Raw genomic sequence first — 18,581 nt, 5'->3', positions numbered from 1 at the left:
ATGGATTAATAACTATGTGCTAACCCAGCAGTGGGTTACCATATCAGATGTTCGCGGAAGGGCGGCCTCTGCACCCATATAACGAGTACAGGGCTCACCCAAATCGCATGTATATATATATATCAAGACTGTGAACAGAGCATGTTAATATAAAGACTGTGAACAGAACATGTTAAATATAAAGACGGTGAACCGAGCATGCATATATATATAAAGAATAGGAACAGGTATTCGAAGAAATATTGCATGTGAAACCCTCAATGGGTAAACCATAGTAAGCCGTATGACAACGAACCACAAAAACTATGTAGTCATGGATTAGATAGAAAACGAACAAACAGCGAGGCACGATACATATAAACCTCATTTACACCGGCAATGCAAGAACGAAATGATATTTAGCCTCTATTGATAGAATATGTGAATAGAAACTGTATTTATTAAGAAACTGTGGAAACACCCCTGTAGCCGTGAGAGGTCCTGACAGGGTAAAATGCGGAAGCCGCAAGTAATACAACTATTAAATAACATAACTACATATAACATTACATCTCTGTCAACGGCTCGGAAGAGCGTTCAGATATACAAACATTAACAGTCGAACTTGAGACCCTAACTGTTCAATACATAGACACATAAATGAAGGGCGTAACGCCATAACCCTAAGGTCTCATGCGGATCAAACAGGCATAAAGAGACCGCCTGCTAAGCGCACAAGAGGTTGGACATGGTGTTGGACCTGAGACATTAGGCATAAAACACAAGCCCTGTCTCAGCCAGAGTCATCGCACATCAACACAGTAAAACCGTAACAAAGATAAAGTATATAGTGGAGTAAGCTTACCTGTAAATGCGCGTTATCCAAACCCTCCGGCACGCTGTGGAGACCATCTATGGACAGCATCCGACCTGTGTACATCCGTCTGTCAACAAAGACCACAGTCAGGGTATGACGAGGGTTCCAAGCTTATATACAAAACTGACTGGTTAGCTATGAAACTTAAACATCAAATAGTCAGTGGAGTGAACCTTTACCTGGCAGGAGGATGCAAACCGGAGGAGTTGCAGAGGAACTTGACGAAGGAGTGGAGGAGCTCAGCTGCTGCAATGGGCGCAAATGAACCCAGTCCGATGATCCCGGTGGTTAAATATGGATCGACAAACCCTAAACAAAGCTGAGCCGTCCGATGATAAGGAGGGATCACCATCGTTGATGTTGGCGGGATGGATTGGCGCGAACCCCAGAGCAGGTCAACCCTCCACGAGACACGTGACAGCACGTGAAGATGAGCCATCTGGCCACGGAGAGGGGTGAGTTGGCTCCTTCGTATTCCATGTGGCGCTTCACATTTATATCACAGAGGTATGACAGCTCATGGCCCGCAAACAAACGTATATTGCATCAAACCTTAGTAAAGCGGAAAAAAAATCCATAATCGATGGGTATGATAAATATTAAGGTCTTAAACATAGATTGCCCACCTTGGGTTTGAACCAGATGTTAAATCAATTGCCATGTATATACCTGTAGATACTGCGTGAAGGTCTGGCGGGAATTCCCACATGGGTAAACATATATTTACGGGGTGTGGTCATAGGTGAGCCCACCATATAATTTTTTTTTTTATTATTAATTATGTTAAGACAATGAGGTCGTGACAATGTGGTATCAGAGCTAGAGGTTTCAAAACTGTGGCCTCTGGAACAGCAAAGATTATCTTATAATGTATATATAAAAACAATGCAGCTAATTGCCTTTCTTGTGTACCAATTAGGAGAACCATACAGAGACAGCTACCTGCTAGCAGCTAATAGCAAGATGGAGGAAATGCCGGGAGCTGGCGGCATCCCTCAAGAAAATGCTGAGCTGTGGGTACAGCTTGGTGCTGAGACACGCAGTACCAATCTGGCGATACTGCAAACTGTCCAGGAGCTGAAAGGTGAGATGGCGCGTCTGCGAGAGGACAATGCGCGATTAACAATGGAACAAGAAAGAATACTGAAAAGCTTGTCAGATAAACAAAATCCACCCTTAGCCAACCCCAGTGCAGAACAGCAAAGGGGCACTGAGGAACGGGATTACGCACCTGAGCTTTCAGAAGAACAGGAAGACCATTCTGATAATGTGCAAGAGCAGCAAACCTCCAAGAGACAGAAAGTGGAATTACAGGGAGAATTCCGAAAAATCAAACCTCCACTTTTCGATGGAGAGCAGGAAGAAGCAGCAGAAGCCTGGTTGATTAATATTAACAAATATTTTCAACTTTACGAATATGACCAAAATCTGAAGGCGCGGCTGGCCATTTTCCAGTTGCAGGGCAAAGCCACCTTGTGGTGGGAAGAGATTAAAATTGTGAAGGGAGTAAGTGAGCAAAGCATAACCTGGGAAAAATTTCAGAAATACTTTAAGGAGAGATATTTAACTGAGCGCTTTTATGATGAGAAGGCGCGAGAATTCCATGACTTACGGCTAGGACAGCAGTCCATGGATGAATTCATAAATCGCTTCACTTCTCTGCTTCGTTATGTGCCATACATAAAAGAGGAGAAGGCCAAGGTGCAGAGGTTCGTGAGTAGCCTACCAGCTTACATAAGGGAACGGATTGAGTTTGACAACCCCCGAACTATGGATGAGGCAATTCGTAAGGCTAGAATTTGTTACCAGCAGAACAAACAAAAAGGAGACATTCCAAACAAGAGATGGAATGAAAGAAAAGGAAACAGAATTGCTGGAAATAACAAAGGCAGCCGTGGAAATGGCGGTAAGAGTGCTGGAAAGGGGCAGTTTAACAGAAACACAAATAAGGGTACCTTCCGGGCTAAGCCAAGCGAGAGCAGGATCAGCGAACCACCTGCTAGATCAGAGATTGAGGGAACCAGACCTCCAGTTCAGTGCTGGGGGTGTGGAGGGCCGCATTACGTTAAGAATTGTCCACAGCGTAAAGGAACTGATCAAATATCTCAAATCCATGAAGCCTCAACTGTTGGAGATGTGGCGCGCAGCGTGCCAAGAATTAACGCAGCCTTAGAGGACCGGCAAGCGGAGTACCAGCCATCCATGGTGGAATTCGAAGGTAAGATTTCAAACCTTTCTGTAGCTATACTTATTGATCCAGGAGCTACGTTAAGTTATGTTAGTCCAAAAGTAGTGGAACATTGTAAGCTATCATCGGAAAGGTTCAAAAACCCATGGTTGGTCCAGTTGGCTACGGGAGCCAAAAGACGGGTTTTAGCTAAAATTAATAACTGTTCTTTCAGCATAGCTGGACAATCCGTAACAGCAGACCTGAATGTACTCCCATTAGGCTCTTATGACATCCTTATTGGTATGGATTGGCTGGAAAAGCACTGGTCATTGGTGAATTGCAAAACCAAGACTATATATTACAAGGATGATGTGGGGCAGCAGCAGGAATTGCAGGGAATTAAACATCCTGTCCAGATTCGACCTATCACTGCGACTCAGTTAGCTAAGTGTATTAGGAAGAAATGTCAGATTTATGCCATACAAGTGGGTTACGCAAACCAGAAAGACAAGATGTCCGCATTAAGCAATATTCCAGTGGTACAGGAATTTACAGATGTGTTTCCTGAAGAGGTACCGGGACTGCCTCCAAAGAGGGACATAGACTTCACTATAGAGCTAGTACCGGGGGCAGCACCAGTATCGCGGGCACCATACCGAATGAGCGTACCAGAGCTAACAGAGTTGAAAATGCAGCTCCAAGAGCTGTTGGATAAACAGTACATTCGTCCCAGCGTATCACCCTGGGGAGCTCCGGTATTATTTGTGAAGAAGAAGGATGGAACCCTTCGCATGTGCATAGATTATCGGCAGCTGAATAAACTCACGGTCAAAAACAAGTACCCCTTACCCAGGATAGATGAACTCTTTGATCAAGTAAAAGGGGCCAAAGTGTTTTCCAAGATTGATCTGCGATCTGGTTATCATCAGATCAGGATTAAAGATGAGGACATCGCCAAAACTGCTTTCAGGACACGCTATGGCCACTACGAATTTGTAGTGCTACCGTTTGGTTTGACTAATGCACCTGCCACCTTTATGTGTATGATGAACAGCGTGTTCCATCGGTTTTTGGACAAATTTGTGCTGATATTTATTGACGATATTCTGATATACTCTCGCTCCCAGCAAGAGCATGAAGAGCATCTTAGGCTGGTGTTACAGACTCTTCGAGAACATCAGCTATACGCTAAATTCAGCAAATGCGATTTCTTCAAGGAGGAAATTCAGTATTTGGGACACGTAATTACTAAAGAAGGAATTGCTGTAGATCCAGAGAAGATAAAAACCATTATGGAATGGCCCATACCCAAAGATGTTGCTGATATCAGGTCCTTCATGGGATTAGCTGGTTACTACCGGAGGTTTGTGGAAGGTTTCTCTAGGATAGCCTATCCTATCACCTCATTGCAGAAAAAGGGGAAAGTGTTTAGGTGGACACCGGAATGCCAGCAGAGCTTTGACCGCCTGAAGCACTTACTCACCACGGCACCCATTTTGAGTATAGCTGATCCTAACAAGGATTATGTGGTATGCACCGATGCAAGCAAGGAGGGTGTGGGAGGGGTTTTAACGCAGGAAGGAAAGGTAATAGCGTATGAGTCAAGGAAACTAAAGGAGCATGAACAAAAATATTCTGCTTATGATCTGGAATTAACAGCCGTTATTCATGCGCTGAAAATGTGGCGGCATTACCTCCTAGGGAGGAAATTTCTGCTGTTAACAGATCACCACAGCTTGACACATTATTTCAGCCAACCTATCCTGAATGCAAGGCAAGGCCGATGGGCAGATTTCCTAAGTGGGTTTGATTTCGAAATAAAACATTTAAAAGGCAAGGAAAACAGAGTGGCTGATGCATTAAGTCGGAAGGTTCACTGTTTATGTGAACTTTCAGTCAGCAAATGGCAGAGTTCGCTAATTGAGCAAATAAAAACAGCAGCTGGTCTTGACTCTGAATACCAGCATTTAAAACAGCAAGTACAACAATCTGATAAGGAAAAATTACAGCAAGGATATACGCTAAATAGTGCTGGAATGCTGTGTTTTAATAAGAAAATGTATGTACCTGATGTAAAAGATCTTAGAAGGCTGGTTCTGGATGAGTTTCATATCAGCCATTACACTGGTCATCCTGGGTACCAAAAGATGATCACTGCGCTTAAGAAGGAATACTATTGGCCAGGAATGAAGAAACAAGTGGTGGAGTACTTGGCACGATGTTTGGAATGCCAGCAAATAAAGGCAGAACATCAGCATCCCGCTGGACTGCTACAGCCTTTGCCCATTCCGGAGTGGAAATGGGAAACCATTTCCATGGATTTCATAACAGGGTTGCCCCGAACAAAGAAAGGCAACGACTCTATCATGGTAGTGGTTGATAAGTTAAGTAAAGCAGCGCACTTTATTCCTGTGCAGTCCACCTACAAGGCGGTGCAGATTGCTCATCTCTTCATGCAAAATGTGTTCCGATTGCATGGGTTACCAAAGGTAATTATATCAGATCGCGATGTGAAATTCACCTCTACCTTTTGGAGGACATTGTTTGCCGAGTTGGGTACTCAGCTGAACTTCAGCACAGCTTATCACCCGCAGACCGATGGTCAAACCGAGCGAGTGAATCAGGTGCTGGAAGATATGTTGAGAGCATATGTAATGCTGAAACCAGGTCAATGGGAAGAATATTTACATCTGGTCGAATTTGCGTATAATAACGGATATCACACTTCGACTCAGCTAAGTCCCTTTGAGGTCCTGTATGGACGAAAGTGTCGCACACCCTCAAGTTGGGGTGGACCGGAAGACAAGCTGAATTTGGGTCCGGAAATGCTTAAAGACATGGAAGACATGGTAAGAAAGGTGCGTGCAAACTTAAAAGCTGCACAAGATAGACAGAAAAGCTTTGCGGACAGGAAAAGAAGATTCACGGAATACAAAGTTGGCGACCATGTGTTTGTGAGGATACAAACCAGAAGGAGCGCCCTGCAGTGGAGTGGGTGCGCCAAGCTGGCTCCTCGATACTTTGGACCTTTCCAGATCTTGGCTAGAGTGGGGCCAGTGGCCTACCAACTTGCCATGCCAAGTCACATTAGGATTCATAATGTGTTCCACGTGTCTGTCCTAAAGAAATATGTATATGATTCTAAACATGTCATTCGATGGCAAGATGTGCGGGTAAGAATTAATCCGGTTGTTTGATTAAGCAGCCTTATTTTTTAAGGAACTGATTAAAGGTATTGGTGGTTTGCAGGTCGAACCGGAAGGCGAGGTCCTGGTCGAACCACAGAGCATTCTCGACCGGAGAGAAGTGCGGCTGCGGAAACGGGTTATTACCCAAGTTAGAGTGTTGTGGCAGCACTATGGGCCTGAGGAGGCTACATGGGAAGACGAGGAACTCATTAGAAAAACTTATCCACATTTATTTAATGAGAGTAGACATCGGGACGATGTCCAATCTTAGGGGGGGAAGATGTAATGACCCTGGTAACTTGTAAATCTGGATAATTACTGTGGTAAAAAGTGTTGAGTGGTTACTCATGACTTGGAATGACATTATTAATAAAGAAAGTTAATATTTAAATTATTTTTAAATTACATGGATATGTTCTTGAAAATGCTGGCAGCCTCCTGAAGGAGGATTTCTATTTTTAGTGAATCAGTTATAAAACTGATGCAACTGCTTCTCACCCAGGGAAAAAGTCCTGGGAAGGAAAAGTCTCTGGGTTGTTGATGAACAAGCAGAGAGAAGAATTCCAAGAGAGCAGAGTGAGAAAAAGAGGTTAAGTCTGGTGATGACCAGATAACCTAGCACAGTGGTGCAAGGGTCTTGTTGAGGGCTGCAGGCCTGCAAGACGGCTCGGGGGGAGAATCCAACAGCAGTGGATCTCAAGGTTGGGAGGATAAGAGCAAAAACATTGCAGGTGACTTCTGTGAATAAGAACATCAGTAGCGGGATTAACCAGGTACGCATCTTCTAATCCAATTATTGATTAGGAATAAGTATTAAGGTGTACAAAAGATTCATAATGAACAAGTACAGGTATTGAAGCGTACAGGTAGAGCAGAAGTTGTATTATTTCCTTAAGTTATAGTGATGGGTAACTAGGTAATGCTTACAGTCTTTAAACTGTTGTGAATGAAAAGTGTAACTGTAGCGGCCACTGTAAACTGTATTTATTTAAGGGTTACATAGTTATTCTGTGCTCAGAATAGAGACAATCTGAGAGCTGTTGGGGTAGTTTGGGAGACTGTGTCAATTAACAAGTAAGGAAACCTGAGTATCAACCGAATAGAAAACCTTAAAGAACACAGACCTGGAGGGAAGGGTCTGGAAATACTGGAAGAAATAAGCTAGTTAACTACAGTAATCTAGCACAGACTCGGTGCTTGCAAGTAAGCAACATCATTATACAAACTCGTGTATAACTGCGAATTAAACTGTATAGAAATATTCATTATGATAACACTGTGTAAAGCTAAATAGAAAGATGTGAACGAGATGTGATGTATACGAACAGTAAAGTATGAGCCAACGCTGCCGGAGCAGAAATATCATGTTCTACTAGCAACTATATAAAATATCCTGTAAAACTAACAACTGTGTAGTGGAATATTACTCTGGAACGATGCCGTGAAAAGAAGCATCATACAGATCAAACAGTGGTGCTCGCCAAACCGTAACCATAGAAACAGAATAAGTTACATGCACATATAACAGAGTCAAGTACCTGAACATATTGTATAACGAAACCCTCACATAATGTTGAACTAAGGCAGCACAGTAAGAACATAATGGATTAATAACTATGTGCTAACCCAGCAGTGGGTTACCATATCAGATGTTCGCGGAAGGGCGGCCTCTGCACCCATATAACGAGTACAGGGCTCACCCAAATCGCATGTATATATATATATCAAGACTGTGAACAGAGCATGTTAATATAAAGACTGTGAACAGAACATGTTAAATATAAAGACGGTGAACCGAGCATGCATATATATATAAAGAATAGGAACAGGTATTCGAAGAAATATTGCATGTGAAACCCTCAATGGGTAAACCATAGTAAGCCGTATGACAACGAACCACAAAAACTATGTAGTCATGGATTAGATAGAAAACGAACAAACAGCGAGGCACGATACATATAAACCTCATTTACATCGGCAATGCAAGAACGAAATGATATTTAGCCTCTATTGATAGAATATGTGAATAGAAACTGTATTTATTAAGAAACTGTGGAAACACCCCTGTAGCCGTGAGAGGTCCTGACAGGGTAAAATGCGGAAGCCGCAAGTAATACAACTATTAAATAACAGAACTACATATAACATTACATCTCTGTCAACGGCTCGGAAGAGCGTTCAGATATACAAACATTAACAGTCGAACTTGAGACCCTAACTGTTCAATACATAGACACATAAATGAAGGGCGTAACGCCATAACCCTAAGGTCTCATGCGGATCAAACAGGCATAAAGAGACCGCCTGCTAAGCGCACAAGAGGTTGGACATGGTGTTGGACCTGAGACATTAGGCATAAAACACAAGCCCTGTCTCAGCCAGAGTCATCGCACATCAACACAGTAAAACCGTAACAAAGATAAAGTATATAGTGGAGTAAGCTTACCTGTAAATGCGCGTTATCCAAACCCTTCGGCATGCTGTGGGGACCATCTATGGACAGCATCCGACCTGTGTACATCCGTCTGTCAACAAAGACCACAGTCAGGGTATGACGAGGGTTCCAAGCTTATATACAAAACTGACTGGTTAGCTATGAAACTTAAACATCAAATAGTCAGTGGAGTGAACCTTTACCTGGCAGGAGGATGCAAACCGGAGGAGTTGCAGAGGAACTTGACGAAGGAGTGGAGGAGCTCAGCTGCTGCAATGGGCGCAAATGAACCCAGTCCGATGATCCCAGTGGTTAAATATGGATCGACAAACCCTAAACAAAGCTGAGCCGTCCGATGATAAGGAGGGATCACCATCGTTGATGTTGGCGGGATGGATTGGCGCGAACCCCAGAGCAGGTCAACCCTCCACGAGACACGTGACAGCACGTGAAGATGAGCCATCTGGCCACGGAGAGGGGTGAGTTGGCTCCTTCGTATTCCATGTGGCGCTTCACATTTATATCACAGAGGTATGACAACTCATGGCCCGCAAACAAACGTATATTGCATCAAACCTTAGTAAAGCGGAAAAAAAATCCATAATCGATGGGTATGATAAATATTAAGGTCTTAAACATAGATTGCCCACCTTGGGTTTGAACCAGATGTTAAATCAATTGCCATGTATATACCTGTAGATACTGCGTGAAGGTTTGGCGGGAATTCCCACATGGGTAAACATATATTTACGGGGTGTGGTCATAGGTGAGCCCACCATATAATTTTTTTTATTATTGTTAATTATGTTAAGACAATGAGGTCGTGACAACTAATAGATCACATACATGGATGGAGTACTAGATACCCTAATGCACGAGTTGATTTAGTAAGAAAATATATAATGGGAAGATATGTGGCTAGAATATTGAACATATATTAGCCTCTTCACAACGCATTAGAGTCCCTGGTCAAATATTTCGGGATAGCCTCCATTGGTGCACTAGGGGTAATGAGACCTAAACAAGAAAATCAATAAGAAAATATAAAAAAGATAAATTAAATGAAACGGGATGTTACACACGAGGATTTAGAACCCACAAAAGAAGTATTTTGCAATCATATTGTGGAGATGACAGAAATCCATACTATTCTCTATATACTTTTTAATCTGAATACAAGCTAATGAGAATACTATACTACTAGATAGTCCCAAATATAAAATTAGATCGGAGAGGATACTATCAACAAAGGTCCAATATTTTTTCTCTGAGTACAAATCATGACACACACATACATAACACAAGAACTAAATGTTAAGGTTCCTCATTTGACCATCATGAAATTGGTACCATGAGATAGTCTTGTATTTATTTTAATTTTCATGTAATTCATAGATGAGGTAATAAGGTAATTATAAATGAAATAGAAAATACAAACTCACATAGGAGATGAAAAGTTATGAGGGTATATGAAAGGTCATCGGAGGTGAAGAGTCACCCCATTTTGTATAAATGTACCCTCATGGGTAGTTAGAAGGGACTTTAGTTCTCGGAGTCTTTGAGCACTTTATATAAGAAATCTATTACATTATTTTGAGGGATCAGGTGATAGTTTGTTATTTGCACTATTAAGTCTCAAGCATTCTTGGTGTAATGGTGCATTAAACATTTCAACTAATTTTGAAAAGCCTTTTGAGCCACAACAAGAAATTTCATTAAACCATTGTTGAGCATCGTAAGAGTTATATTGTCGCAATTGAATAGTATGTGATTGTTATTCATGTATTTAAAAATAATGAACTATTTCATTGATTTGAAACTCACATATTTGATGAGACTTATTCTTGATGTATGCTTTCATGACCGTTTTTAGTTGAGAACTAATTCACTATTGATGATGTATATTTTCCTTCTATTCATGTATCTTAATTTAAGTTTTATTACAATGTTTCTTTAATATTTGTGTCTTTTTTTTAACCACTAATATATTCTTTATACCTTGCTCTTAAAATATTGCATAAAACTATTCTAACTTATTTCATGTTAGAAGTTTTATTTAGCTTCTTTACCCTTGCTCATCACATCCAAAACCATTTTTAAACAAACGTGGTGGAAATCATGCCCACATACTATATGGGACTACTATCTCAAATAATGCAAGGACGAATTGGTATTTTGCATCAGGAAGATCCCCTTTAACATTTGCAGTACATTTTGGCTCATTATCAAAAATTTATAATGAAAAATCCAAAAACTAATGTCTTTCTATTGACATCACTAAAGAAATATGGATATGTTAGCTATTCAAATTTTGGATGGGATTATGGCAGTGCATGAAGTCATACATTGTATAAAAAACATCAAAACGTGTGGCATGGCTCAACTGGCCTTACCTCATTAAGATTTTTTCAGCATTTGGTTATTCTAGTAAAAGGATCACTTGGATCAAGGCACTAATCTCATTAGCTTTCTTCTCTATTCTTTTAAAGGGATCGCTTACTAGAACCTTATTCCCTTCATGTAGTATTCAAAAGGATCATGTGTCACCATTTTTATTTAATCTAACTATTGAAGGTTTGGGTTGAACCATTGAATTATAATGTCAAGATATAAAGTTAAGGAAATCAAATTGTTTGGAGATGATATCCCCATCTCGCACCAAAAATATTTCAATGAAATCATTTTCATGGGGCCCAAATAGCTTAGGAATCTCAAAAGTTTCATAAAGTTATAAACGACATCTAAACCACCTTAGGTATTGATATAAATAAATTTACATCTCATATTTTCATTTTCAACACCCCTTTAACAGTTTATATGCATATATAAATATTGTTGGGATTTCAAATATGCAAATTCGTTGCTAAATATCTCAGAGCCCCTAAGGTGTGTAGCTCTTTACAATCCAAACTTTCATTAAAACTATTAATTAAAATTTAACAAAAAAATCACTAGTTGGACTATCCACTCTTTAGATATAGTGGGAAGACATCTTTTTCTAAAATTTGTTCTTCTATCCCCTCTTTTTTATTTTCTCCTCGCTACGATGGCTTTGAAATCCATTTCCAATTATATAAGAAACATTTAATCATGTTTTTCTCGAGGAGGAATAAAAAAAGAAAGAAAACAAGCTTTAGTAGCATGGGATAAACATTTCTAGCCTAAATTTATAGGGGGACTTGTCTTAAGGGACCCAAGTATTTTGAGCAACATCCTAGGGGAGAAATTACGGTGGAGATGGATTCAAGGGAGATCGTCCTTATGAAAACTAGCATGTAATAAAAAATATAATGATAACTTGCCTTATAATCAACTTATCGAATCTTCCCTAATTCAATGTGGTTCATCCATATGAAATCTCATTGAAACAAGTTTTCTTATTAAGCAATAGTTGTATTGGAAATTTGAGATGGTCAATCACATCTTTTTTTGGAGGATTCTTGGTATCACCTTCAAAAATTTGATAAGCTAGAATAGCTTGAGGAGTTAAAAATTAGCACGAAATATTATCACCAGCATATAGTCATGAACTAATCGGCCATTGAAAACTCTCAAAACCAATGGAGGAATTGGATCTTCTAAGAGGCTTGGTTCCTGAGCCCGAAAGGCGGGGGTATGTATACCCTCTTGGAAAGATCTCCAATATCCAAATATCTCAAATCCCAGATAAGATTCAATGGGGATATAAATCTAGTATCAATTTATTCATAAAGGAAGCATATAATTTAGAAGATGGATTCCTTGAACTCCCCAAAGAATATATTTGGCATTCTATTTGGGCAAAAGAATACCTTGAATTCTTAGATTTGAGACCAATTCCCAAAAATAGGCTTCATGGGAGCTTCCTTATATAATGTATCTTAATCGGCCTTGGAGGAATTGCAACATCTATTCAACAGTTCCCCATATGTTGTTACCATTTGGAGATATTAGAGTATCTCACACGTCACTCAAATCATAATGCAAGAAACATTCCTCACACCATAGAGCAGTAGTGAAAACAAGTCAGTCACAATCCCTTCCTCAACCAAATTTAGACGCTTCTCCCTAGATTTATTCTATGAGATCCTTAGAAAAAGGGAATTAAAAGAATTTTTCAAAATAGGTATCTCAATCAAAATCTCATCTACACCCAAATCAAGGATACAATTTATGAAACGACCACCTCCCAACATTGGTCAGAATAGGATTGAAAAATCAAGGACATGTAAGAAACAATCCTCAAGGAATGGATATTGAGTACTAAACCCTTTCTCTTCTTGTTCAAACCTACCCCATTCACCTTAGCCCCCATTTTCCCTTCATCTCAATTCTCTTGACACCTCCCCCTTCAATATTTGTCAAGTTAAATTTTGATGGGGTAAAGTTAATCGATTGATTGCTAGCTATGGAAAACTCTATCAAGGTAATCAAGAGAAGGTGTAATGTCCCCTAATAATAAACAATAAATAACAATACTAAAGCTTTAAATAAATGTAAATAAAAATAAACAGAAAAATAGTAAAAATCAGTGAAGCTATCAAAAAGTAAAAACAAAAGAAATAAAACAAGAAAGCAGTAAAGTTGCATGTTGACACATGGAGTGTGTGCATGTGGTTCCCCTTCCAATGTTTGCTTTATTTAATAGATGGTGAGGAAGATGAGAGGCAATCCATCATTCCATGATTCCATCATCCATTCTCTTGGGAGAATAGTGTTGTAAGACAAAGGATTCCCTGGCAGTAGTATGTTGATTTAGGGCTCGGGGGTGGCCAGTTGTAGGAAGATTTTGTGCAATTGAGCCTACGGTTGGGTGGAGAGTCGTCCCCGAGAATTTTTTGTAGTTAGTAGAATTCAACTATCATTCAACCCCGAAATCGCAAGTGAGAAACATCATCACCACAGGTAAGTTGTCTCTACTCATATTTTTGAAATTTGATGTTAATTAATTGATAAATTATGTGTTGATTATAAATCGCATGATTAATCTAATTAATTACATGTTTTTATTTCGGGTCTGTTACATATGGTATCAGAGCCTAGGTTCAACTCTTAGGCCCTACAGATATTTTAATGTAGAAATCTTCGATCTAAATGATTTAATGAAAAAAAAGTTACAGTCACATCCTAATGATTCTATCCTAATTGTTTTTATCGCTAGGCTACGACAAAGAGAATTTTCGAGTGTGGTGCTTCTCACTAGTATTTCAATATCAATATGCATCTTATTCTGCTGAGTATGTATGTCCATTTTGTACATCTTGTCAGTATTTTGATTGAATTTTTTTCCAATGTGCTGAATGAATATGTGTCTGACTGAAAGACCTCCAGAGAAACATGACTTGTTTGAGCCAACCTTGGATATGTTGTTACCTAATTCCCTTAATGCCCTAAGCATGGTAGATAATACACTGTGAATCCCAATATATATGGATGGCGAGAATGAAAAAAAAAAATAAAAAAATATACAAACCGAAAGAGCCCCACTCATTTGGTAGTGGGTAGGGAAGTTCTAGTTTTATGACCAGTCCTTTTCCCTCATTTAAAGCGTATTCTAAAGATCTTATAAATTAGCCTAGAAAATTATGGAAGATAATTGAAATTTAGATGAGGTTATAATAAAATCTAGTAATTTTTTTTCAAAATATCGCTGGGAAAATAATTGAAATTTAAATGAGGTTATAATAAAATACAGTAATTTTTTTTTGAAAATATAACTATTAAACTTCAAAAATTTTGCTGTCGAATCGTTAATTTTTTTTCTTTTACCAGATTATGAGAAGAAATCTGCCACCGTAACACTTTTGTGGGTTTGCCTTAATTTAACCCCAAAGCCATAACATGTGTGTAATTATCAAGACCGTCAGAAACGCACATGGAATCTTATATTGAATTTCAATTTGTTCTGACTGTCACGTCAGAATTCGATGATGATTATTTGTTTTTAATGTTTACCATTTTAAGCATTATGTAAATTTAGAAATGTTAATTTTGTTTTATTTCTTAACATATGAGTGATTAAATGAAAGAAGTCTATTTTGGTGCGATTTATTACACATTTTCAATTTAATTTAATATTTTTTTAAGTATAAGGTTTTGGGAAATTTTATTGAAAATGAAATATATGAAATAAATTAAATATATTTAAGATTTGTAAAAAAAATTAATTAATAAACAAAGAACTTTGTCATTAATATCTAAATATTTGTTTTGATCTGTTTTCTGCGAACAACATCCACCGATATTGAAATATATATGCTTATCAGCTATTTATTATTCCCAGTTTCAAAAACAAAAATACATTATGCGGAATGTGAAATTCGAGTAAACGTCAAATTCCAGGGTTTCAAATTATGGATGTTGGATCACGTTGATATCGGATAAATGGAAAATTGGTTTAAGTTATAATTATTCTTCAAATTTGATGAAGGGCAAAGTATTACATGGCAATTTTGATCATAAAATTTTGTTCAGTCTTGATTTTTCCTTCTAGAAGAATCCAAATGACTAAATAAAAAATAAAAAAATATCTTTCATTCTATATTTACTGTAAATTTATATTTCAACTTCTTTGTTGATTTCGATTTCAATTTTCTTTTCAATGTATTTGGCAACCAAGAAAGTCTCACCAAACACAAATATCTATATCTAAGTGATTGGACAACAAGGAAAAAACACATTTTTTTGGCAACATTTAAAACTTAAAAAAAAAAAAAAAAAAAAAAAAAACAAACAAACTAGTAAAGATGGAAACATCTTTATAGTTGTTTTATTTCATAATGTAATTGATTTTTATCTCATATATTTTGTAATTAAAGGAGAATTTTTGCATTGTTTATAAAGTTCTCATTTCTCCCTCATAATAAGATGATGGTCCAGTGGGACCAATATAGCCCAGGGTTAGCTACGGGAAGATGCATATGTTATTTTTAATGACTTTCCTTATTTACTTGATTAAAATGTGTGGTTCAACGAAGATATTATTTATCTAAAATTGCAATTTTTATATTTAAATCAATATATAAACGAATGGTTTTATATAATAATAAAAAATAGTTTTTATATTTAATTATTACTAATATGAAAGAAGGGGCAACTAAAATATACTTATTCATTTATTCATTCAATAATACACTTTGTTTGAATTTTCTTTTGTTATAATCACAATATTGATTTTCTACATAATGTATGTTTCTCTATTGAGTTAGGATGTTAATTGGATTCTTTTGATATAGCTAATACTGTTGTTAATACTAATAGTTTGGGTTCACATTTGACCTAGGGAAAAATCGCTAAACCTTGTTGATATTGGTTTAATATTATTGATAATATGGGAGCTTTTGACATTGTGTCAATTAGGAATTGAACTCATTGATTGATTTTGGATGTACAAAGTCTTTCATGTTGGTGATTGTGCTTATAGTGTGATTCTCATATTAATGATGTTTCATGATATGATAAGGATGCACATATTTATTTAGTTGTTATGATAATGATGTTGTATGGTCATGAGGGATTTGATCTGCATAAAGTTGCATAGGATTTGTGATGTTATGATATGAGGTATGTTGACACATGGTTCATTTATTATGTTATGATATGTCTTTGATGTTGATATGTTGATGTTATAATTTAAGAGGGCACTTCATGTGGTAATCGCATGTTGATTTTATGATACGCAAGAATATACAGTACTTTACTATTCAAAATGTGATGATTAACAATGATTTTTTGTTATCATGATGAAATGCAAGAGTTGGTATGTGGATTATTTTCTATGATACTATGGTTATTTATAATGCATTGGATGTATGTTGAGATGTGGTGATGGACAGGAAATACACAAATGGACCGAGAGGGCCGGATTATTTGATGATCTTGTAGGAGCCCATACCTACGAGGGAGAATATGTAACACCATATGGGTTGGGAACAAACTCAATCAACACTACATATGCCAGTGGTTCCTTTGTCTTGTATAACTCTTGATGGATAGCTCTAGAGGGGCTATGGGACCATCTTGAGGAGGACAAGTGCCTGATGTTGCAAGATAGGTGCCTATTATTGGATTGGGATGCCGAAGTCTGGTGGGGGTGTAAGGACTACGATGCCTGGGGCTGTGCTCCTTAGTAGTTGTGGAGGGAGTGGGCCAGCCTTGAGAGATGCCCGGAGTCATTGAGTATCGTACCAGATGCCTGCCTTGGGGCAGATGAGGTATGAGTTAGGTGCTAGCCTTGGAGCCAACCTTGGACTAGGATACCGACCGGAGAGGCTTATGCCTAGTTCCGAAAGTGGGAAAAAGGTCAGAGATTCCTTGAGATTTCCCAGGTGTTGTGAAACTTTCGATGCCTGCTGGTTATACTAGTTCAGCAGAGGGTGTCAGTGAACATGAAGTAATAAATAACAAAATAAAATGTTAAATAATTCACCTTAACTTCGGGATGAAGTTCCTTAAAGTGGGGGAGTATGTAATGTCCCTTAATAATAAATAGTAAATAATAAAAATAATAATAATAATAATAATAATATAATATAATATAACATAATATTAAAATACAAGAAAATAAATAATAAACAATAAATAAAAAATAGTAATAGTAAATAAATAATAAAATAATAAATAACAATACTAAAGCTCTAAATAAATATTAAAAAAAAAAACAGAAAAATACTAAAAATCAGTAAAGCTATCAAAAAGTAAAAACAAAATAAATAAAACAAGAAAGTAGTAAAGTTGCATGTTGACACATGGAGTGTGTGCATGTGGTTCTCCTTCCAATGTTTGCTCCATTTAATATATGGTGAGGAAGATGAGAGGCATTCCATCATTCTAGGATTCCATCATCCATTCTCTTGGGAGAATAGTGCTTTGAGACAAAGGATTCCTTGGTAGTAGTATGTTAATTGAGGGCTTGGGGGTGGCCAGTTGTAGCAAGATTCTGTGCAATTGAGCCTACAGTTGGGTGGAGAGTCGTTCCCTAGACTTTTTTGCAGTTAGCAGAATTCAACTAACGTTCAACCCCGAAATTACAAATGAGAAACATCATCGCCACAGTTAAGTTGTCTCTACTCATATTTTTGAAGTTTGATGTTAATTAGTTGATAAACTGCATGTTGATTATAAATCGCATGATTAATCTAATTAATTACATGTTTTTATTTCGGGGATGTTACAGAAGATATTTTTTCTCTTCTCTATCTCCATGGGACAATCTACTAATAATGTTGGGGGACTTAAAGCCCTAGAATTCAACATTCAGGTGACCCAGGCATAGCTTTTCCACAAAGTTATAATTGAAGGTGATTCTCAAATTGTCATAAATATGATAACCAAAATTTTGCATGCTTTCACACCAAGCAAACTTTTAAGAGGTTCGCATTACGAAAGAAATTTGGAGAGCATAGTTAAGCATCTCTCTATATTTCCCACAATATGTCTTTATCATGTTAGATGATCAGGAAATAATATTGAAGACCATTTTGGAAACAATGGTTGCAAAGATATGTCATCTTTAATATGTTCCTCCTAGCTTTCGCTACCTAACTTGAATCTCAAATAAATTGATTTAAATTATCCCTAAAAGACAATTCTTCCCTAGATGGGCTGTCCAATAAGGAAAAGTGTGGTGTCACATGGTTGACATCCCACCAAGAAAACAGGAAGTTCAATGTAGCCATATGCCACCTCCATGATGTATCGCATGCATTCATGAAAGCCACATTAAGGACCATAGCTATGATGTGGGCTCTCACCTCACAAAGTAGTAGATTGATGGCAAGGAGCTGATGGCATATTTTCAATACATATTGGGAGTATCAAAGGTCATATGAGCCTCCCACAAAACTTTGCATACTCTCCTTTGAGCATCAAGGAGTCCATTCTTATATATGCTACAATGATGAGTACCATCTAAATATTAGGCAAGAGTGCACTTTTGCAAGGAGCCATGTGTTT

The 18,581-nt window shown here is 37.9% G+C and overlaps 1 protein-coding gene across 1 annotated transcript; it reads right to left on the bottom strand.

Moving 5' to 3' along the window:
* Positions 1–379: 379 nt before the first annotated feature.
* Positions 380–1,346, bottom strand: LOC149164811 (uncharacterized). Its single transcript, XM_089430991.1, has 3 exons — positions 1,036–1,346; positions 845–923; positions 380–739 (listed from the first exon to the last, which is right to left on the bottom strand). The coding sequence occupies exons 1-3, from the start codon at positions 1,293–1,295 to the stop codon at positions 680–682; spliced, it is 399 nt and encodes a 132-aa protein (XP_089287117.1). The 5' UTR covers positions 1,296–1,346; the 3' UTR covers positions 380–679.
* Between the last annotated feature and the right edge of the window lie 17,235 nt (positions 1,347–18,581).

This window comes from Pinus tabuliformis, chromosome 5_1 (assembly GCF_031772625.1).
Source record: "Pinus tabuliformis cultivar Carrire ecotype Pingquan chromosome 5_1, CPIR1, whole genome shotgun sequence".
NCBI classification, from domain to species: Eukaryota; Viridiplantae; Streptophyta; class Pinopsida; order Pinales; family Pinaceae; genus Pinus; species Pinus tabuliformis.
This window is presented reverse-complemented; position numbering and strand designations above follow the sequence as displayed.